This window comes from Miniopterus schreibersii, assembly GCF_964146895.1.
Source record: "Miniopterus schreibersii genome assembly, chromosome: 1".
NCBI classification, from domain to species: Eukaryota; Metazoa; Chordata; class Mammalia; order Chiroptera; family Miniopteridae; genus Miniopterus; species Miniopterus schreibersii.
Genome location: NC_138101.1, coordinates 137,874,206 through 137,897,174, shown reverse-complemented (window position 1 = coordinate 137,897,174; position 22,969 = coordinate 137,874,206). Strand labels below are relative to the sequence as shown.

General features: G+C 40.6%; 1 protein-coding gene across 3 annotated transcripts in view; it reads right to left on the bottom strand.

Moving 5' to 3' along the window:
- Positions 1-22,969, bottom strand: part of FMN1 (formin 1) — a gene marked incomplete at its 5' end in the record, with an annotated part of 348,552 nt that overhangs the window by 102,483 nt on the left and 223,100 nt on the right. For all 3 annotated transcript variants that reach the window (XM_081137909.1, XM_081137910.1, XM_081137911.1), the window contains 4 exons: positions 12,108-12,228; positions 17,248-17,307; positions 18,411-18,557; positions 19,996-20,125. In XM_081137909.1, coding sequence (XP_080994035.1) covers positions 12,108-12,228; positions 17,248-17,307; positions 18,411-18,557; positions 19,996-20,125 — 458 coding nt within the window. The remainder of the gene's footprint in view (positions 1-12,107; positions 12,229-17,247; positions 17,308-18,410; positions 18,558-19,995; positions 20,126-22,969) is intronic.

Sequence of the window (22,969 nt, the reverse complement as noted above, 5' to 3'; positions counted from 1 at the left end):
TTTCCTTTTGCTTATCGTCTGCAAAGGGGTTTCCTTCATACAATCCCTCTTTCAAATAACCAGTGAGGCGGGCAGGGGCACCCTCCTTTTTACACAAGGAATCTGAGACGTGGAGGATGACACTACTGGCCAAGAATTACACAGCCTTTGAGGCACAAATCTGAATCCAGGGCTTGTGACTCAGACCTTTCCATGATAGCAGCTTTATTGCAATATTTTATGTTTCTTGTTTAAAAAAAAAAAAAAAAAAAAAAGACAAAATAAATTCTATTTACTGTGTTGATTTATAAAAAAGGGTAGAAGTAAAGTGAAAACTGAGAGGAGGAAACCAGGACAACATAACTCATCCTTCCCACCTACAGATGTCACAATCAGGGCTTCAAAGAAAAACACAAACTTCTTCCATTAATTAAAGGGGCGAATCGGGTTTCAGTTTCCGTATCCCCTCTCCTTTCTGTACAGCTCGGCTTTGAAGGCATTCCATTTGGGAAATGTGTGACCTTTCCCCATCATGCCGCACTTAATTGAATGCTTTGCATCAAAAGTCACCATGCTAATCAACATTTTACACCCACTGCCTTTCTGAAATCCTTACCCCGGGTTCCTTATGTCTGTTTTGTTGAAATCATTTTACAAAAATAAATCATATCAAAGTTTTTCTTTTATTATTTCTAAAACTTTGCTTGCAAAACTAAATATTTTTAACACCATGGCAACACGGTCAGGACTCTGGCTAATGTATCCAGTCCGTAGCAGAGTTCAGACTTAGCACACTGCTACAGTGGACAAACGGCTGTGAAGGAGGACAGGGCCGAGAGATTAGGCACGGTCCATAATCATTCAAGGCCTGTCTTCTGGAGCTTCCTGAAAGGTGATAAACTAGCCAGCCTTGTCCTAGTGGGTCAATTTCCCCTCTCCTTTTAGGACACACCAATATGCACACGGAGCAAAATGCATGGCTCTTAATGAGATTAAGTAATGCCTCCCTCGCCTTCGCAAGTACTCCCTCATCTATCTGTTCATCTGACCCCTCCAATATCCCTCTGGGTTCGGCAGGCTCACCGAGGTTAAGTGATTTGTCAGTTGCATGGCTTATCACGTGGTTAGTAACAGGCAAAACTACGATTATAATTGTACCTTTTATATCCCAGGCCCGTACTCCTTTCCACACTGTACTAGCCTCCACTGCTGAAATTTAACTAAACTATCACAAATGCTGTGGGGTGGGGTTTTTCTTTTTTTTTTTGGTATATTTGTTAAAGTTATACATGCACATAGTTAAAAAAATTAATGAACTTACTATGTACTTGATAAAGAGCAGGTCCAGATCTCCACCCACACCCACCACACATGAGCCTCCTCTCAATACAGCGCTACCGTGACTTTCAGACTAGTACTCAGTGTTGACATTTTTATGACTTTGCAAAAACAACTCCCAGTCCCAGTTGATATATGTAAATTTTGGTTAATTCACCTTCTCTAAAGCATTGCCACCCAAATTGTCTCACCCTCAGAATATAATCTGCCCTGCTTTCTATGTGCTTATCACTAAATGGACTCCACACTCATTACTAGTTGTGGAAATCCTGTCAAAACATTCAGATAATCAGACTGCGTATTTCTCCAGCATCTTCTCCATGGTTCTTTTGACCTAATCTAATCTGGGAGGTTTGCTCTTCGTGCCTGGCTGTCATTCTGGGCTCCCTGTCTATGGGGTAGCCCTTCACCTCCCTTGTCCACTGGGTTTTTTAATTTCCTGTCACTTTTAAAAAATATATATATCTTTATTGATTTCAGAGAGGAAGAATGGAGAGAGAAAGATAGAAACATCAATGATGAGAGAGTCATTGATCGGCTGCCTCTTGCACACCCCACACTGGGAATCAAGCCCGCAACCCAGGCATGTGCCCGGACCAGTAATCGAACCCCGATCTCCTAGATCCTAGGTTGATGGTCAACTGCTGAGTCACACCCGGCCGGGCTCCTGTCACTTTTGTCTTCTCATTTTGTAGTAAAGCACATTCTCTTTTTTATTTTTCTAAGCAAAATGCCATTTATTATCATTTCCATCTAGGCTATAAAATCTGGTAGCATCTTAGGATGGCCCCATGGGAGATACGTTTTTTGAGAACTTACATGTCTGAAAACACTTTTATTCTGCCCTCATATTTGATCACTAATTTGGTGGAATAAGATTCTGGAATGGGAATAATTTCCCCTAAGAATTCTGATCCTTGTCCAGTTTCCAACGTAGCTGCTGAAAAGGCTGAAGCCCTTCTGCTTCCTGACTCTCCATGTGTAATTTGTTTCCACATCTCACCCCACCCTCTGCCCTTTTAGAAGTGTATGGCCTCTTCTGTTAGTGCTGAGCATTCTGGAATGCTCTAACCATGGTATGGATCTGTTTTATTCCACTGTGCTGGAATCTCTCGGGGCCTTCTTAAATTAGGAGCTCTGTCCATGATGTTGGGAAATTTTCTTGATTTCACTGATTTATTTACATATGAACATATATGAATGCTTATGTATGCATAAGTATGAATTTATATGTGCTTGTTGTGTGTAGGAATCCTGTGATAAAAATTGGATTGTTTCTCACCTTTCTCCACTCCTGGAGTAGAATAAACTTTCTTGATTGGCTAATTCATTTATCACTTGTCCATCTCCTTTTTATAAATTTATCTTTATTGTTTAAAGTATTGTAGATGCCCCCTTCATCCACCCCACCCCCAGACTTTCCCCATACCAATGTCTGTGTCCGTAGATTATGCATATAAGCATATAAATTCTTTGATTAATCTCTCCCCACCCACTTCCCCACCCCCGCCTTCCCTCTGAGATTCCTCAGTCTGTTCCATGCTTCTGTGTCTCTGGATCTATTTTGTTCATCAGCTTACTTTGTTCGTTATATTTCACATATGAGTGAGATCATGTGATACTTGTCTTTCTATGAATGGCTTATTTTGCTTAGCACAATACTCTGCAGTTCCATCCATGCTGTCCCAAAGGGTAAGAGATCCTTCTTTTTCATAGCTGCATAGTATTCCGTGGTATAAATGCACTACAGCTTTTTTATCCACTCATCTACTGATGGGCACTTGGGCCATTTCCAGATCTGAGCTATTGTAAATTGGGCTGCTATTAACATAGAGTGCATATATTCTTTCTGATTGGTGTTTCAGGTTTCTTAGGATATATTCCTAGAAGTGGGGTCACTGGGTCGAATGGCAGTTCAATTTTTAATTTTTTGAAGAACCTCCATACTGTTTTCCATAGTGGCTGCACCAGTCTGCCATGTCCATCTACTTTTTGAGCTTCAAAAATGTTGTGCTTATGGTTTTCTCTCTCGTTCTGTGTTCTTGAGTTTATGCTTTTAAAGAACTGTCTCTTCTCTTGTTTTTGTAATTTCCAAGAGGAACTGAAATCTCACAAGAGTGTTCAATCTAAATGAGTATTCAGTTGGCCATCTTTTCTCAGAAATCCTCCCAAATTTTCCAAAGCCTTCCCCTCCCCTTCCTAGAGCCGTACTGCTTTTGGACGATGCTCAGATGAGTAATTAAAGAGGATATTCACTCTCATGATGAGATCTAGTTTTTCTTTTTTCTCTCTCTTTTGAAGAATGCACACTCTCATGGAGAGAATGCCATCTCATGATGGTAGGCGGTAGAAGTCATTCACCCTGCAAGTCGGGGCTGGCCCCAAGCACAGAAGCAACAGTCTGCTCGAGCCCGCTCTCCTGTGTCTTCACAAGTCCTGGGAGGTTCCTGTACCTTCCCATCTATGTCAGAAGCCCAGTACAGGTAACTGCCACAAGTGGAAGAGAAAACAAAGGGGTCGAAAGCATGTGGGTTGCCTGGAGCGCCTCTGTAGCGCTCTGCTATTTAACTGGCTAACCAGATCAGACCAGTTTGCTTATCTCCTGGGTCATGAAGGGACAAAACATGGGCTAGGTAACTGTGAGAGAGCTGAAGAGAGTGTGTATGTTGGAGAAACCAAAAGAGGTTGACAGGCAGATCACAGGACGATGGAGATGACAACAGGTAGATTAGCTGAGAGGTTAGGGGTGAAGAAAAGAAAAGGCCCAATTTCAATCCAATTATGTCCTGTAGTCCCTTTAGAAGATGAACTAGAGAACTAAGTGGAGCTTATTCTACAAGCTTTCTCATTCTAGATCATATTAGTGCCTGAGGGGTGGGCCTACAAATAGTAAAAGAATAGAGCATGATGCAGTGGAAAGAGCATAAGCTTTGTAATCAAATAAACCAGTTTCAAATCTCAACTTACTCTGAAAATGCAGGTAGTACTTGTTTTGAAGTAGTTTTAACAAATAGAAATGATGTAAGCAAATCTGCTGGTATTTAGTAATTGCTCATTAAATGGTAACTTGTCATTAGTGATGGTGGAAATGGACATGCACTGTACCCTTGAACACATTTACTGTGCCTGTGTCCACTGTCCACCCTTGCAGGAAAATTTTATTACTGAGATGGTTTAGAATTGCCAGCGCATAATGGTAATAAAATGTGAACCAACTTTTAGTAGGTTTTATTATTATTGTGAAATTCTAGACAGATTTATCAGATAAAAGACAGGATACCAAATTAAATTTTAATCTGACATAAATAAGAAATAACTTTTTTAGGGTAAGTGTGTCCCATGCAATATTTTAGACACACTTATGCTAAAAAAATAAAATAAAAAAATATGTTTCTCTGAAATTCAGATTTAACGGGGCATCCTGCATTTTATTTAATAAATCTGGCAATCCTAAGTGTACCCCCATATTGCATGCACTGGGGGAAGAATGCCTCATTGCAGCCACTACCCCCACCATTTGGTAGGCGCCCTTACTGTGTCTACTGTCAATTCAAAGGAACTGCCAACACAGACTTTCTTTAAATTGTTTCCTTTGCTTCCTGAGATAATATCAATAGGCAATCACTTTTTAAAAATTCTATTTTGGGCTCAACAGTACTGACTGACTTAGTGCACACTTTCATCCAAGTGTTGGACAGATACATAGATTCCTGGCAGGGGAGGAAATGGTTGCAGAAAGATGGGGGCAAAGAGGATGACGGTGAGATAAACTCACACTAAAAGACCTGGACAGTGGCCCTGGCCTGGGCACATATAGGAGACAGCTGATCGATGTTTCTCTCTCACATCGATGTTTCTCTCTCTCTCCCCCTTCCTCTCTCTCTAAAAATCAATTAAAATTAAAACAAAACATATTCTAAGGAGAGGATTGGAAGAAAAAAAAAAGAACTGGAGAGTGCAGCTGGGACAGAATCCTTCGCCCGCCCTCACTGATACAAACTTGAATATCCATTAGTAGATCAGTAACACCAGTTATAAGCATTTCTCTTCCTTTCCCGCAGTGAACTATTGATTAACTACGATAATAGGAGGAGGGCCGGATACCACACACACCCCAAATCAAAATTAAAAAACAAAAGTGCTCAAGGGCAAGATGAAGGGCATTTCTGCTAACTGCCCCTCCCGGCTTCCTCCACCATGAGGACACCAACACTCCTGCAGGCAGCATCCCTTCCAGATGCCATCAGTGCCCAGAGTCTCAAACCCCGTTCCACACAACTCCCCCAGTAGCACCTCACAGTATTATCTCAGCGATGCATTTGTCCAGACATTTACATGAGCTACATGGCAAAGGAGAGGACTGTTTCCACCTTTCAGAGGAAACAATAGGTAGTCTATTGCTTACCATGTAGTTTCAAACAGGAAAGGTTTCCAATATGTAAATAGTATAACTTATAGTGATTAATATTAAAAATACTATATTAACATTTTAAAAACCATGACTAATCCTCAGTCACACTAATCTACCTACCTACAATTGAGAGTTGACTATAACTTATGTTTTTAAACCTAATTTTAATTGTAAAAATTTCATGTGCATATCCAAATAGGCACTATTGCCACTACACCAGTCTTTCCCAAGGGCCATGAGAAATGTAAAAATGGTCTCATTTCATGTTTTTATATGTGTAGGTATGTGGTTCCTTCCCTAATTCCCCCTCTTTTAACTGATTGTATTGGTATTGACTGTATGACTCTAAATAGCATGTTAATATTTTTGGTGGGCCTTTAGAAGGGAGTGGAGCTAAATGAATGAATACAATCTGCCATCTTCATCTGGAAGACACACTGACTACAGTTTAGAAAATCTACCACCACCCTCAAAAAAAAAAACCCATTCTTTCTTGAACTGTTACTTTAATGGATGTATGAATTTGTATCTTCCTATAATTTAAATTTTGAGTAGACTGTTCTGGTACTAACTAGTGTTAAACAAAACAGAGATTCATCTTGATGGTTTGGGGTTATCTGGTCACTGCATTAAAATAAGATCAGGATAGAAAATGCCTACAGATGCAATGGATGTACTTCACTGTAAAGTTAGTTTAGAAATATTACTACTATTCAAACTTAGAATGAAAATTTTAACATATTGAATGCCTGGACTATGCATTTCACACAGCATCTCATTTAAAGAAGGCTTAAAAAAGTTAACATTTTAGGATAAACATTTATCAGATAAACATGTACAGAGTGCTAACAGATATAAAAAAAGTCAACAGAGACTCTTGCCTTTCCAAAAATGTATAAGTGTATTCCCAAATATTTCTAAATGGTACGTAAGAAAGGACATGTTCAAATATACAGTTTTAAATATTTAGAGAAAAGGACATCATTGGAATTATCTTAAAACACATACAAACTTGTATCTCAGCCAACATTCTCAAACAAGCTTGAATATCTTACATGGAGGGTTAATTACTAATTATATTTTCCCAATTTACATATGTAATAACAGAACATAGTTAGCTGATTAAATAGCCCACCCTTAATTATTGGGGATACTAAGTAACTTTTGTTAGCTAGTAAGGACAATTTATTTTTATTATTTTATTAAAATTTTTTTAAATTGATGAGAGAGAGAGAGAGAGAGAGAGACAATGATTTGTTGTCCCACTTATTTTTGCATTCATTGGTTGATTCTTGTATGTGCCCTGGCTGGGGATGAAACCTGCAACCTTGGTGTGTAGGGATGATGCTTTAACCAACTGAGCTACCCCGCCAGGGCTATTTTTATTCTTAAGCTTTTCAGAATCTGTTGACTTCTCAACACCTATCTGAAGAGTTCTTGTCTCGTCTTCCAACAACAAAAAAAATTAGCCTTCTTACTTTCGTAGCCAGAATGAATTTTTCATAATTAAATACTATTACAGGGTGATGTAAAACAAATGTGGACTTGGGAGTGGTGACACTAGAGTAATTTTGAATAACACTAATGCTATTCATTTGGCTTTCAGGCATTTAAGACATCAGAGAGGATGTGACCCACTGTTTGTTTACATGGGTAACAAACTCCGTAAGGGCAGTGCAGCCAGGGGGTACTAAGGGAGCATTAAAGGGCAAAGGCCATACATGTTCACCACAGCGCCTCCTGCTAAGGTCATCCAGTAATGACCACTTAACCAACAGTTGTGTCTTTATATAAAAAATAGGACAGTAATATCAACATCACTTCTTAAATTGTATTCCATAGAATGCATGTTCTGCAATGTATTACTAAGTATTCAGTGAAAAGGAAAAAAAGCAGTGTTTCATATTTTAAGTTGAGAAATGCTCCTTTAAACAGGGATAAATTGTTTTTTTTGTTCTTTTTTTACTACAGGACATTCCAGAATCTTTAATAAGCTCACATGCACTATGAATCCCTATGATATGATTTTAGGTTAGAGCACTTCCAGGTTTACTGGATTAGAGACTCTTTCTTTAGAAAGCACTAATTCACATTTCATGCAATACTGGCAAGTGCTAGTGCTTGAGAAATCCTACACCTATGGCCTCAGCAATGGTGTGCATGTCGGGGGGGGGGGCAGGTGGGGATGACTGGTATTAACTGGCACAATCAAAAACACGCCATGGGTGTGTTTGTTTTCCGTTGCTACTATAACAAATTACCACAAACCTAAGTGTCTTAAAACAACACAAATATATTCCCTATAGTTCCCGTATGTTAGAAGTCTAACATGGGTCTCACTGGGCTGAAATCAAGGTGTTGACAGGCTGCATTCCCTTCTGGAGGCTCGAGGGAGAATCTATGCCTTGCCTTTTCCAGTTTTAGCATTCCCTGGTTCTTTGCCACTCCCTCCGTCTTCAAAGCCAGCAACGTTGCATCTCTCTGATCATTCTACTGTACTGTCTCCACTGGCCACAGACAAGGAAAGTTCCCAGGTTTTAAAGATTCGTGTTAAAGATCCATGTGATTAGATTAGGCCCACTTGGCTAGCCCGGGATAATCTCCCCATCTCAGTGTCAGCAAAGTCCCTTTTGGCCATGTAAGGTAACATCTTCACAGTTCCAGGAATTAGGGTTTGGACATCTTTGGGAGCCATTATTCTGCCTACCACACATGGGATCATAAGAATACCTTCAGAATTTTGGCTAGCAAGGTCGACCAATAAGAAAGAGAGCAACTCTTCCTACTGTTTGCTTGATTTCCCCCCAACTATTACTTATAACATCACAGTATCAGGGAAATCAAAATTATTCTCTCATTAAGGGATGTAGAACAGTGAACAAAATATGGAGCATGTTCCCAAGCACCAGGAACTCGGCTCTGTCTTCAGGATGTAGAGAAGAGCGCACAAGAGCTCCGGGAATTCGATTCTCCACACACACTGCCAGCTGGCTCATCAACATCATGGGCCTGATTCCACAAGTTGTGCAGTTTCCAGTAAGAGGTACACACAAACCCTTAATCAGCTTTGTCGAAGCTTTCCTTACTGAGGTACTATGCCTTCACGACCTCCTATGACATACATACTATAATTGTCCCATTTTACAGGTGAGGAGATAAATACCCTCTGTGGTTATGTTACTTGACACGATCTTACTTTCACCAAACCAGTAAAAAAAAATGTATCTGATTGCAAAGCCTGAGGTCTTAATCTTATGCAACAGTGTGTGTATTTACTTCTACACCCCATCTCTCTTATACGACTTCCCCCTACCTCTCCCCAACCAAAGGGTCTCTATATATGGCTCCAGGAGTAGGAGTGTGTGTGTGTGTGTGTGTGTGTGTGTGTGTGTGTCCGTGTGTGTGTGTGTGCATACAGTTGCACTCACGCACCCATTCGGCGGTGCTCTTTCTTTCATTTGTATCTTTATGAGGCTTAACGCCTTGATTACATGCCTTTCTGTTTTGATCTCTGATAAGGTATGGAGACTTCTGGGCAACTGGTAGGATATGTCATGACTACATGGCTTAGAGTCATATCTAGTTTTAAATGTGGCTAGGTCGTCACCTGGGAAGTAACTCAGCATGTTACGTGAGCACCGTAAACTTCGCTTCTTCTTCTTCTGAGAAATCGGTAAACGATACCTGCTTCATAGAGTCATTGTAAGGATTAAAAGAAATGATATATGTAAAGCACCTGACAGATAATAATAATATATTGTTATTAGATAAGTGCAATAAATTGAAGTTGATCCTATTATCATCAATTCCTTGCCTGTGTTTGCCTACATAAACGTGCCACTCGAAGTTCTTGTCTCTAGGAAAGATGCTTATTGACGACCTCTGCTTCTATCCGTGACATCTGCTCGGCCAGCAGTCATAGTTTAATTCACATGCTATCGTTAAGGTGTGGTTCGTGCTACTCAAAACAAACCCTTCCAACGGGCCTTGGCTGCTGGGAGAACAGGGGGCCTGAGACTTCTTGAAATTTGCTAATCACATCTGGTTTAGCTTTAGACATTTTCTGGGGCTTTGCCAGCAGCCACGACATTTTAATGGCCACAATAAACCTCAAAGCCTCATCCAATCTTTGCTGTATGTGTGAAAATTATGCCCTCTTCAATTAAACATTCAATCTAGGCTCACACCCGGGCCTTACGGAAAGGGAGGTGAAAGCTGAACGGGACCCCGAGATGAAACGGGCCGCCAGGACTCTGGCCATCTTGCCAGATGGTATTGAGAAGAAAAAGAAATTCATTAGAGAACCAACGGGCTGCATTTTCTTTAAATATTTACTAGGTACCTTTCATGTGTTAAAAACACTGGCATCCCTAAAGATTAGCAGGGCGTTTTTGTTTAAATATTCAATGTGTGCGGGGCGGGGGGGGGGGGGGGGGGGGCGGGGGGGGAGTCCCAGTCCCCTTAGTCGCCTTTATGGTGCTTCAGGTCCCTTGGTGGGGCCCGATGCAAAGCAGAAAACTAACAGGCCGTGCTCTGCCTGCCTGCAGAAGGCAGCTCCCCTGGCTTCAGAAGTTCGGTATTTCTTTAAAATTGACTGAGAAAAGTGTCAGTGGAGTACTGAGGGATCTGGAATGACAGCTGGGATTTCCCCAGAGAAAAATCAGACACCCCAAAGTGGGGAGCTTTGGGGGAACCCTGCCTGTCCGTGGTGTTCTTCATTCACTCTTCTCACCCCTTTGTTATTTGTCATCAAACACACAGAGCGTCAAGGGGAGGCGGCCGAGCCAGGACGCCTGAAAGGGGCAGGCCCGGGAAGGAAGACCTGAGAAGCCCAACGATCACACTCAGTTCAGGTTTCTGTTCAAAGGCCCAGGGTGCTAAAGGGGCCATGGGATGAGGGGACGGGCATTTGGGGACGGCCACGGAGCGAGCAAGCACAGGCCTGGCTGCCGCTGCTCACCTGCAGCCTCCGCCCCGATTCCGCCACTGAAGGGACCGAGAAGGCTGCTGCCCGATGGCTCGCTCCGCTTTCTTTATTCCAATAAGAATCGAGCTCCGCATGTTCGACAAGGGTAAAGCTGTCTTTTGTGTTTTTGTGTGTTTTTTTTTAGGAAGGGGAAAAGGGCAGCCACAAGTCCACATATCACATTCCTGAGCAAAGCATTCACTGGGTTGAATGCACGTTTTCAACCACTTCAACAGGACGGGGAAAAATCCACACGTTCCTTTAAAAATAATTTACAAGGTAAAAATACTCACTTGTAACCACTATCCTTATTTAAGCAAGTTTTATGCCCAAAGTGAAAACAAATGGCTTTCCCTGCCACTAGGAGCAGATCTTTCCCACTTCCCTTCCAGCTCCAAGCTGTCCTCTGTCTAAGACTGGGTTTCTGAGCACTCTTTCACAATAAACATTTTTTGAATGTTTATTTTATGTCTTAGTGTAAAAATATTCCTGGTTTAAGCTCTTCATTTCCTCAAGCTCTCCTTTTGGCGCTCTGGGCCCCATTTCCACATTAACACGCTCCCTAAATCCTCTGCAGAGCTCTTCAATTGGAGTTACACAGGCTCCAACGCAAGTATTTATATTCTTGGACAAGGACATGTCTCCACAGTGAAAACACAGGATTCTAGAAATGCCAAAGGAAAATTCCTGCCCAAGAGAGGCATATTTTCACCTTTGAAAAAAACCCAAAGGGGCTTTCAGCATTTTGTTTTGGATAATTAAAAATGTAAATTAAACTAAAATAGAATACTATGGGGCTTGCCATCATTATTAGACTCATATATATAAACCAGATATATAGGAACACGCGTGCGTGCGCACGTGTGTGTGTGTAGGTGTGTGGGTATGGGGGGGTGTGTGTCGAGCGGGGGTAGGAGAAGAGAAAGGCAGCATAGTAAAGCTGTTTAGAAAATGCATGAGTTTAAATCAGATAGACCCGATTAGAGCTCAGTAAATGTTTCGCACTGGCTGTGTGAACGTAACTTCTCCAAGCTTCATTTTTCTTATCTGTAAAAGAGAGTTCATCTAGTTCCCGCTTATTAGGATGGTTATAAGAATTACATGAGACAATAGTAAGCATTCAAGAAAGGGTTGGTGCTATTATTATGATAAAAATTATATCTATTATATGTTGGAAAATGTAGATAAAATAAGATGTAGATATAGCAAGTACCAATTAACAGTAGTAAAAGAGGTGTATGTAAATCCAGTGCCTCCAAAAGGTACCCAGAGATGGAATGTTTCGTGAGGGCTGCAGAATACCATAGCTGAACTCTGCACCAGTCCATTCCATGAGCCACACACAAATAATCCTTTTAAATCACTTTTAAAAAATCTTAACTATTATCATAACAACAGAACAGTTCCTGTTACCTTCCAGTTGCCTCTTCAGTTTTCTCAAGTCTTTGATGAGGTCTTCAAACTTGACTTGGGAAGCCAGAAAGAAATCTTGTGGTTCAGGCAGGGGGAAAACGCTCTTTTCTGTTCCTGCTTCCTAAAAAGTATGGTAAAGAAAAGTACATTACACTTCCCAATGGTCACTTTCAGTTGAAATTCCAAAGCATCTTTTCTTGAATGTTGGAATAAACATCGTAGCCATGCTCCTCTGCTGCTCCTAAGTTTGGATGGGTTACTTTGAAGTGCTTTCGTGTCTTTCACAATTTCTTTTTGGTCACACTGGCATTTAGATTGGCTACGGCACAGGCTAGGTTCCATCGTGCCTCATGAATCAAAGAGAAAATTGTCAGGTATGTCCTGATCTTGGACACGCTATGGCCATGGAAAAGGGCATAGGAGGAACACATGAAAGCACTTAAATTGAAAGTCCCTGTTTGAGTTGCACATGGTAGCAATTAGATAACTCATCCTTGCTGGATCAGGCGGCACTGCAATGGAAGAAAAAATCACCCTCCCTTACACCTTTACCTACCTTCCTCTGCACCTTAAAGTGTGTGTGTGCGTGTGTGTGCGCGCGCCTGTGATTGAATTCTTCACATATTTGTAAAAATTTTCCAAATGTTGTTTGGCTCCATTTGATATAGTTTTTGACAAGTGTCACAAAAACTACACCTCATAGATTGCCTGAGCTGAGAAACATTTTGGGGGACAAAACCTTCATCAGGCACACTGAAGGATTAGCTGAGCCTCACATTTCTTTTCCAGTCTCTCTGGCTTCTTCCTGAGTTGTTTAATGTAGGCTTCGTATCTTGCTCATCTCAGACAATCTTCAGGTCTTCCCACATAGGCTACTTTGCCAGCTTTCCTTCACATTCCATCTCTCCTACTGCCATTAGGACTAGTTCCAGACTCTAAAACTGCTTTACAAGGCACTTTACGATCTGGCCTCAGTCTACATCTCCAGCCTTATTTCTACCGTCCCCCTATCTCTACCTCCCTTCCCCAAACTTTCATAAAATAAGAGAACAGGCCACAGCCTCTTGCCTCTAGGCTTCTGTAAAACTTTTACAGGAAACTGTCCCTTTCCAACCCTTCCCCAGAATGTCCTCACACCTCTTGTTCGCACTCGCCCTTCAAGTCTCAAAACAGACATCACTTCCTCAAAGATTCCCTCTAAGTCCCAGCAACTGACTCTTGGTTGTTTCCAAGAGCCCTTCATAATAACTGTTATCACAGCACTTAATAACATCAGTTTACAAATTGCCATGTTAGTTTGTACACCTTCCCTACTAGACAGGAAGGCAGGAACTGTGTCTTGGTCTCAGTACAGAATATAATCTTTGGCCTGTCAATAAACTTTGTTTGGAAACATCACAGAGAGGTTACACAACACTGTCCTGGGAAATCTGTACCTTTAGCAGAAGTCTAACTCACCTTCATATTATCTCATGGTTTAAGGGATTCCCCAGACCCTTCCTCTTCCTTTAAAACCTTTAGCTTTCCTTAGGATGCTAGGAGAAGGGGGTTCTCCTCATCTGATCAGGACAACATTTTATGTGATCAATGTACTTTTTTTTTCATCTTCCTATACTTATTTTACTACTTTAAAAACCGTGGAAGCAGTATCTAGTCTGAGTGCCAAGATGGAACGATATCTGAGATGCTTGCCACAAAACTGCATGGTGATCTACACTGGAAGAACTCATGAATAATATCTCTTTCTATTTTCCAAAACTTTTTATCAAACTCAGTCTGGCTTCATTTTTCTTTTTTTAATCTAGAAAAAGAGAAAATGCTACTGAGCCAATCAGCCTTGTAGTAGCTCTTGTGAAATTTGCTCAATTAGAGTTCAAAAGACATGGCTCTAGATGGGTTTCTTTAAACTTCACAGACCTAGACTTGGACCCAAAACCTGGCGTGTGTGGAAGAAAGCCTGGAACAGAAGTCACCTTTCTTCAGCTAATTGCTCATCACTACTAACCACAGAAATCATCACTTATGCTCCTAGAAGGAGGGGATCATTTAATAAATCACATAATTCTACGCTCTTGTTGAGTGAAACGCATTTTGTACAGTGAAAACTAGGAGAGGACCACACGAATATTGACTTCTTATTTTTCCGAAACGGGGCCGTTCCAAGTTTGAAACTATTCTTACGGTAAGACTTTCCTCTGAGAAGCTGATTCCACTGAGGTCGGCTCCCTTCAACGAGCCGTGTATCACAGGCAAACCTCAGCCTTCCCGACAGCGCATCGGACTTGGTCGGGGCAGACCCCACGAGGAGAATCTGCTCAGGCCCACCTTGGATTAGACATCACCTCTCAAGGTGCTTTTGCCACACCGGTACCTGCTGCCAGAACCTGGGGTATGTACATATTGCCTGAAGCTCAATAGACCTCCTCACTGTACCAGAAAATAGCTTTCACCTCCTCTTACCTATTTCTTTACAGATGCCTCTTATTATATTCTTGTCGAAATTTGCAGTATATGCAACTCAGCAAGTTTATCAGGCACCTACATTACAGACACTAAGAAAGAGACAACAGTGAGCTCTGGACCTCAGGAACAATGCCAGGACGATAGGTAATTGCTCATTGATATCTATAGATAAGGCAGAAACATATTTTAAGAGGGTCATTCAATCGAAGCGATCCCAGGCTTCGAAGGGGTAAGAGACAAGGAACTGAGCAAAGCCTTCATGGAAGAAGAGTCATGTGAGATTGCACTATTTTTATTATATCTTTTTTTTTCCTTTTACAAAAGTGACACATGTTCGTTATGTTTAGTGATTAAAAGAAAGAAGAAAGTAAAAATCTCTTATAATCCTACTACCCAGAAATAACCAAACATTTTAATATATATCCTTCCAGGTGTTTCTGTGTGTTTGTGTGTATTTATATTTACATATTTTAGATTATACTATATATTATTCTAAACATTTGTTATTTAAAAGCAGATCAAGAATATTCTTCAATGCCACTAAACGCTCTCTTAGACACTTTCCATGGCAGTGTATTATTCCACTTTATGACTCTAGCATAATTTATTTGACCTTAGTTTCTACCTTTGGACACCTACCAAAAATTATGCGATATTTTGCTATTACAAATTACTTCAAATAAAATAGTATACACGTCCTTATTTTTTCCTTAGGACCCCTAGAAATATGTATAATGTTATATACATATGTATAATGTTACACATATTTCTAGGGCTTTAGATGCGGAAAGGCCAAAGCCTCACTAGCCCATACAGCACATTTGAATTAGAAAACAGTGTCCCCTGTAAGCAGGCACAGCTCCCTGGGCAAACAGCTTGACAAGCACATAACATATAGTTTGGTGAATCCAGGGCAAACTAGATAAGGGTCTCATTAGACCCACAGATCTTAAACAGAGAAGAACTCAGTCAACCATATAAGACAGGCCTGAGAAAGGTTGGATCAGTGTAGATTGCTAATTCTATACATATAGTTGGCAATTTATATCTTCTATATGTCTTCTGTAGTTACCTGCAGTCTGTTCTGACACTTTTTTTTTTTTAAATGAGAAGGAACAAGTTGACTTTTTCTTGTTGATTCTGAAGAGCTCATTACATACGTGTGTGTGTGTGTGGGGGGGGGGGTATAAAAAATTTGGTTAAGTTAGTCGAAGCTTTTCCCCCAAAGGTCTTTTACTTTATTATTTTAAAAGATAGTCATAAGAAAAAAGAGAAGTTTTATAAAAAGGCTAGTGACAAAGACAGTTCCAATTAGGGAGAACATCAGATGTAAAAATACATCAGTAAGAAAGCACAGGGTGTGTTTGGAAAATATCAAGTCTTGAGTTGAATCACAGAATGTTGGTAGAGGGAAAGTAATAAAAGTTTGGTTGTAAAAAACTGGAATTAAATTGGATAGAGTCTTAATTTACTTGAAAAGGGGGAACCCTTTAGTTTTTGAGTAAAAAAGTGATGTAAAATGATCAGAACTATAAAATGTAATCAGGCCACAGGCTGTGGGATGAACTAGAACAGGAGTAACTAGAGGCGGGGGGGCCAGCTGGGAAGCAACCAAAATTCCCTAGGTGAGTTACCTTAAAGCCTGAGTGAGCTGGGGTCAGTTGGGATAAAAACAGGGAAAAACATGAGAAACAATTTGAATTGAAGGACAGAGATCAATCAAAGAGAAGCACAATTTCATGTCTAAATGACCAAACATTTATAATATCCTTAATACAAACGGGAAAAGTTGAGAGGTGAGGTGGGATGAGAATCCTGGTTGTAGATATATTGAGAACAGGTAGATAAAACCACCAGGAGGGTGGGAGAGATAACTATAAACCTCATCGGTGCTTAGCTTGTCTTTTGGATGAAATTGTAGGCCTTTTAAAAATAAGGCTCTGGCATTTTCCTTTTCTTCCCTCAGTACGTAGGGAAAACTCTGCTTTACATGGATAGTTAAGCAGGAGTCCTGACAACATTTTCCTGAGACTTTTTCCATTCATATTGATTGCTAGATTTCCCAACAACTTACAACAGTACCTCTTTCTTCTCAAAGCTAGGACTCCTGTTCTCAATTTAATGAGAAGGAATAAAATACAGAAAATTGTGCTCAGGTAGATTCTCACAGAAAATTTTATTTCTAATTTTATTTCTAAATGTAATTTAAGAAAAAAGAAGGGATTTCAGATTCCACATCTTCAACTTGTTTGCAGATGAACATTACTGATAATGTATGGGACATTACTGAATATTAATTTCCTAAATTTTGGTCTGCATCCCAGAATCCAGTTTCAAATATAACCAGTTACTGAATGGATATAGACTTCACAAAGGCCCTGACAATTTGGTCAGGAGGCACCAAGATAACTGGGATCTCTCTGTAGCTGTGTCATACAGTGGATTGAGAGTCAGTAAGTTTGTACCACTGAATAATGCTTCTCTTCACAAGAGTCAACTAAACTCTCTTGGCTTCAGTGTTTCCATCTGTAAACCAAGGAGGCTGGCTAGCTCTCAGATTCTATGTTGGACTTGAAACCCATCCATCCATCCATCCATCATCCAATTTCTGAATGCCAACAATGTGTAAGAGCTGAAACCCCATTAGTGTAGTTTTCCACATAAGGACATTTCTTACCTGATCGTAGTAACGCAGGTAGTATTTCACAACATAGTCCACCAGATTAATCCCATTATCCTAGGTTTAAAAGAGAAGCCGAAATGAAAATCTGCAGTATTACAGAGCTGAGAGCCAAGATCTCAGTTTGTGACCCTAATACTTTTAATTTGTGCTACCTGGTCCTGCTTCTATCTGAGGCTGGCAAGATTTCCCTCTCTCCTCCTTACCCCATCCATTTTTTTTAATGGCATTTATACAAAGAAATGACACTACACTGCTCTTTGTGGGGTAAAAAAAAAAAAGACACAACCAAATAACTCATAAAAACCTCTGAGGTCATGGCTAAAACAAACAAACAAAACAAACAAGATAAACAAAACGCTGTCTCTATATTTTCTGGCATAAAGCCAAGACAGGAGGGGGCAGGGGAGTGCTAAAGGGAACCAGGGACTAGAACAGAAAACCATCCCTCCCTTCCCACCTTTCAAAAGATGTGTGTTCTTAATGGTGTGAAAAACAATTGGGACAGCTTAAAAGGAATGCCTGCCACTTTATGACCCTGGGAGGCCAGGAGTGAGCAGGCCCTCCCACAAGGCAGCCTTTGAGCCTTGGTCACATGGGTCTAATTCTAATTTGCCCCTGCGCTTCCCCTCCCTCCACTCCCGCTGCCCCCCACAGGTCGCCTAGGTATGGCTGGTTGTTTCTGAAGAGGTGGCTCTGCAGGGGTGTGGAGCCAAATGATAATCAGGCTCAGGGAGTTTGACAGTAGCTGTCCGGCCCAATTGTTGTGGGCAAAAGGGTAATCCAAAGGCTCGGCTGCACTGGTGACTCAACATCGCTCCACTCGCAGGAATGAGGAGGTTACAAGCGGCCAGCAATAAATTCAAGGCTTGCGCTGTGGCTAGTATCAGATGCTATCTGTTTTATTCTCTCACTACAGTTCAGCATCTAACTGTGTATTTTAGAGCAAAGGAAGACTGGGGATTTTGTCATCAAAATAAGATCAAACATAGATAACCTATCTTTATTCAAAAGTCAAAAGAAAGCAAAAGAAAATATATTGTTAGGGAGAGGACAGAGATAAATGGAGCAATCAGAAATACTTTTGCAGTTTTTAAATTAAAGGGGCAGAAGAAAGATAATGGCAGTTCATAGACATTCATTACAAAACAAAGAAATACCCGACTTTTGACGTCCTTGAGTTTGGGCAGAATTTCTAAACTGTATCCATCTGCTTGTCCCCGAGTCCTATTTCCTCCATTCATGTAATTCCCAAAAGCCAGAATGAGAGCTAAAATATCCTTCACACTCTTCATGTGCAGTAAGCCCTGTGATGGAAAACACCAATTATCATGCAGCTGAACTCCAAATATACCTACGTTCATTCAAAAAATATTTATTGAGAACCCAACAGACTGGTGGCATGTTACAAAATGGGAGATGCACTTTAAGCCATAAGTGTCTTTTAAAAATACATTAAGAGTCATCATTTTCTGTCCTTTCAATGAATTACAAACGGTGCAGGTTTTAACGTTGAGGGTTAGTATTTATATTTCCATTTGGGCCAGTTTTATTTTGTAAATACTTATTTGAAAGTATTTATAAATTGAAAAAAGAGAGTTGTTATACTTAGGCTTCACATTTGATGACTTGTAGGTAGAAAGGGGTTTACTATCATTTGAGAATCTGTTTTTGGACTATTATCTGTGCGAAGAGTACAGTTAAGTTTAGGGTAGTTATAACAGCAAGTCTATTCTTCCTTAGTCGTAAGTCTAATCCCCAGAGGTGAGCTACAATCATGTGGTTCAAGGCCGGAGACTACGTGTATTGTTTGCTGATATGTCTATTGACTTTTATAATTTCAAGCTGCTTAGGGTTTTCTTCAGCTCCCCATTGCATTTGTTTTTCCCCTCTCTCTCTCTTTTTTTTTTTTTTTTTTTCACTTTAAGTGCAAACTTTCAAATGGATACTGACCCTTTTCTCCATAGTCTTAGTTGGCTTTATTTTATTTTATTTGAGGGTAAAGAAAGCCAAATGCAGCTCAAGGCTGACTTCTGCTCCTGGCTTTTAGGGCACTATAAGAGGGTACATTAAATTATACTTTGGTAATATCTATGCTTTCCTTATTGAAGCCTTTTATATTTTAGAAGGGGAAAAAACCATGCCTTCAGATAAGCAAATAAATCCTACAGTATTTGTGGAGCGCGTTCTTAAGGACAAGGGTCATTGTGAGAAAAAGCCAAGAGCTAGAATTTAACTTGACAATGAATACCAACATGGTGAAGCCAACAAAAGTTTATTTGCTTGTCATTCATTATCATAATCATTTATTTCCTTTATCAAATCTCTACCATCTTTTTATTTCACTATGGAGCACATTTCAGATAATCAGATTCATGGATCTGAAGCAAAACGTCTCTTGCAATCCAGACAGTCGAGTGAAAAACAAACTACGCTACTTGGGTTGGATTTAAATGGCCAGTATGTGCATTGGAAGGCATTTGGCATATTTGAGAAGAAATCTGTGAAAATGTCATATTTTCCCTTCTCTCCTTTTTTCTCTCCCTCTTCCCCCACCTCATCTGCATGCACACACATACTCACACTTAGGCAGGACAATCATCACTGCTATACTTAGAAAAACGTACACTCTTAAATCCAAAAGGTTTTGGCAAAGGGACTCTAGTTGCTCTCTCCCCCTCCCAACTGCCTCCTTTACCCCTACTCAAGGCAAAGTTGTCTTTTTAAGTCAGACAGCAAACCTACCTTAGAAGCTCGTGTGATGATCTCTACCTTTCGATGCAAGGAGGTGATGCCTTCAGAAAAGACAGATCTGAAGATGATGCACTGGGCACGTTCAGCAAAATTAGGGATCTGGGCTAACTCGTGTAAAAATCTGTGAAAAGTGAGAAGGAATCATCGAGCTTCATATGAAAATCACAAGGAAAGTAAAAATGACAGCTGAAAAGGATCTGCCATGACAGCATTCCTTATTTGACAATGTCAATTTAACAATTATAAAAGGTATCAGGCTGACTTACGCAACTCCAAGGGGATGTGTCCTACTGTTGACAACAAAGCCACTTTTAAATTTCTATTTATTTATTTTTCAAATATATCTTTATTGATTTCAGAGACAGGAAGGGAGAGGGAGAGAGAGAGATAGAAACATCAATGATGAGAGAGTCATTGATCGGCTGCCTCCTGCACCCCCCGACTGGGGATTGAGCCCAAAACCCGGGAATGTGTCCTAATCAGGAATGGAACCCTGATCTCCTGGATCACAGGTCGATGCTCAACTGCTGAGCCATACTGGCCGGGCAACAAAGCCACTTTTTTATGGGTTTCTATGATGGCAAATAAATGCATGGTATATAAATCACTTTAGGAACAGAAAGTTAATGCAATTACACTGAACCGCAAGTTATCTATCTCCTGCTACCCAATTAAGAGACTAAACCCAAATGGGAAGTGTTGATCTTTAGTGCATAAGAATACACAATATACCCCCCTTTACAATGCATCATTCTCTAAGGATATGTTTATACAGGCTGATTAAAGTGAGGACTGAAGGTAAATGTCTGTGGAAAGTGATTAAAAAGTTTCTTACTGAAGTGAGATTACTACTACTTTTTGCTCAATGAATTAGATAATAGTCAATAATGTCCCTATTCTACCGATATTTGTTTACTTTTCCACATTAACTTACCTATATAAACAGAGCTCAATGCTTGGAACAAAGCAGGCACTCATTAAGTGGACATAATCTAAAGCTTCTTAAAAACTATGGCAAGACAGATCTTAAAAGCTAAAGGTGAGTACTAACTACACACAAAAGCTCACTGTCTGAGTAGTTGGGCACTGGTGCCTTTTGCAAAATTATGTTGGAAGAGCTGCATACTCTCCAGGCCAACCAGCCGAGGACGGGGTATAAAACTAAAACGGGTGGAAAGAGTTGGACATGAATTCAGAAAAGGAGAGAATCCACTAACAGCAATTAAATTCATTTTGGGGTTGAAATGATTATTACCTGATATTTCTGAAAGTCTCGGTCAACTCATAACATCATTGCTTTGACATTTTGCAATTTCTCCCCAAGAATGCTTTTACACAGGAGCAAAGCTAGACCTCCTCCTTTCCACACCAAAGAAATTCCCTTAGCTGATACTCTGTGCCTCTTTTACTTTATTTTAGGGAGCTCTGGGTGTTAAGATTCTAATTACCAGCTGTTTTTCTTACGTATCCCACAACCAGGTGATATCTTCGTTTTTATTTTTTAAAAATTATTTTCTTGAGTGGATTTCCTCCCTTAATCTTCTAAGCCAACTCTTCTTTTTTAAAAAAATATTTTTTATTTTTAGAGAGAGATGGAAACATCACCATGCAAGGGTGAGACATCAATAGGCTACTCCCTCCACCCCCCGCCAGGGACTGAGCCCGCAACCCCAGCATGTGCCCTGACCAGGAATCAGATGGTGACCCCTCAGTGCGTGGGATGACACTCAACCAACTGAACCATGCTGGTCAGGGCTCTTCTATTTTTTTTTTTTTTTTAATGACACTGAGATGAAGCAAGAATACCCATAAAGAAACCACACCTTTGTTTTAAAGTTCTGTAACAGATTATTATGAAAACCATGTAATGGGATATAAAAGTGGAAACCCATAGGAATTCTGAATTAGGACAAGACGAAAACATTACATTTTTACATAAATTGTTTCTTCATAAAATTAGTATTAAACCATTGGTTCATTTATGACTGGAATCAGGGGTATCACCAGTTTTCGCAAATATGAGCAGTCAAAAGCTTGTGGGATGGGGGCATTTGGTCCTGTGGTGAGTCTCCCGGAGTTTGTTTACTCAGACACTGCTGAAAGCTACCTTAAGGGGAGTGCTTCGCATTTCTTCTCTTCCAAATGTGACCATGAGACTCTATTCCCCAAAGGACCCAGGTCCCCAGAATATACACACTTCCTAGAGTAAATGAACACAGAGTGAAGCATTTACAGAGGCTGTGAGAGAATATATGACTCACACCTCAACTCAGCAAGGACACAGATGGAAAGGAGGAACTGCTGGATTAACAATCACTTATGATGAGTCTCAAAGCAGGAGGTTCTAGATCAGTATGAGGAGACAGGTCCATAGGCTCACCAACTTATGTTATCCAGGAAAGAGCAAAACAGAGCTGCAGGGCTCTCTGGGATCAAGGCTCCCTGGGCTCAGGGCCTGCAGTAGGGAGGCTGACAGAACCCTAGGGCCAGTGTCCTGTGCATGGAGAAGGGTCTGAAACATATCCACAGTTGGAGGGGGAAGAGAGGCTCAGGAATTTTACATTGCTTTTGGATGGAACTGTAGAGAATGTGTTAGGGAAAACTGATACCAGAACTTCAGTCACCAGAACTGATTTTGGTCAGTCCTCAGTCATGTAAAAAGCATTTACAGTGTGTCAGGCACCATGCTAAGACCCGAGGACAGAATTTCACTTATACACAGTTCCTTCTTGATAACCTGAGAAATAAATCAACATTACCGTGGAGTGTGGCAAGTGCTATCAGTGATGGGGCCTATAACAGGAGCTGCGGAAGCCGCAGGCAGGGCACGAAGTCAGAGCCCTGGAGGGACCACGTCAGCCAAGGCTTCCTGCAGCTCTCTGGTGCTGTGCAGGACACATGTGAGAAACTGCCAGGCGGGCCTAGAGGGCTTGAATGATATTTGCAGGAGAAGTAAGTTAAGAGT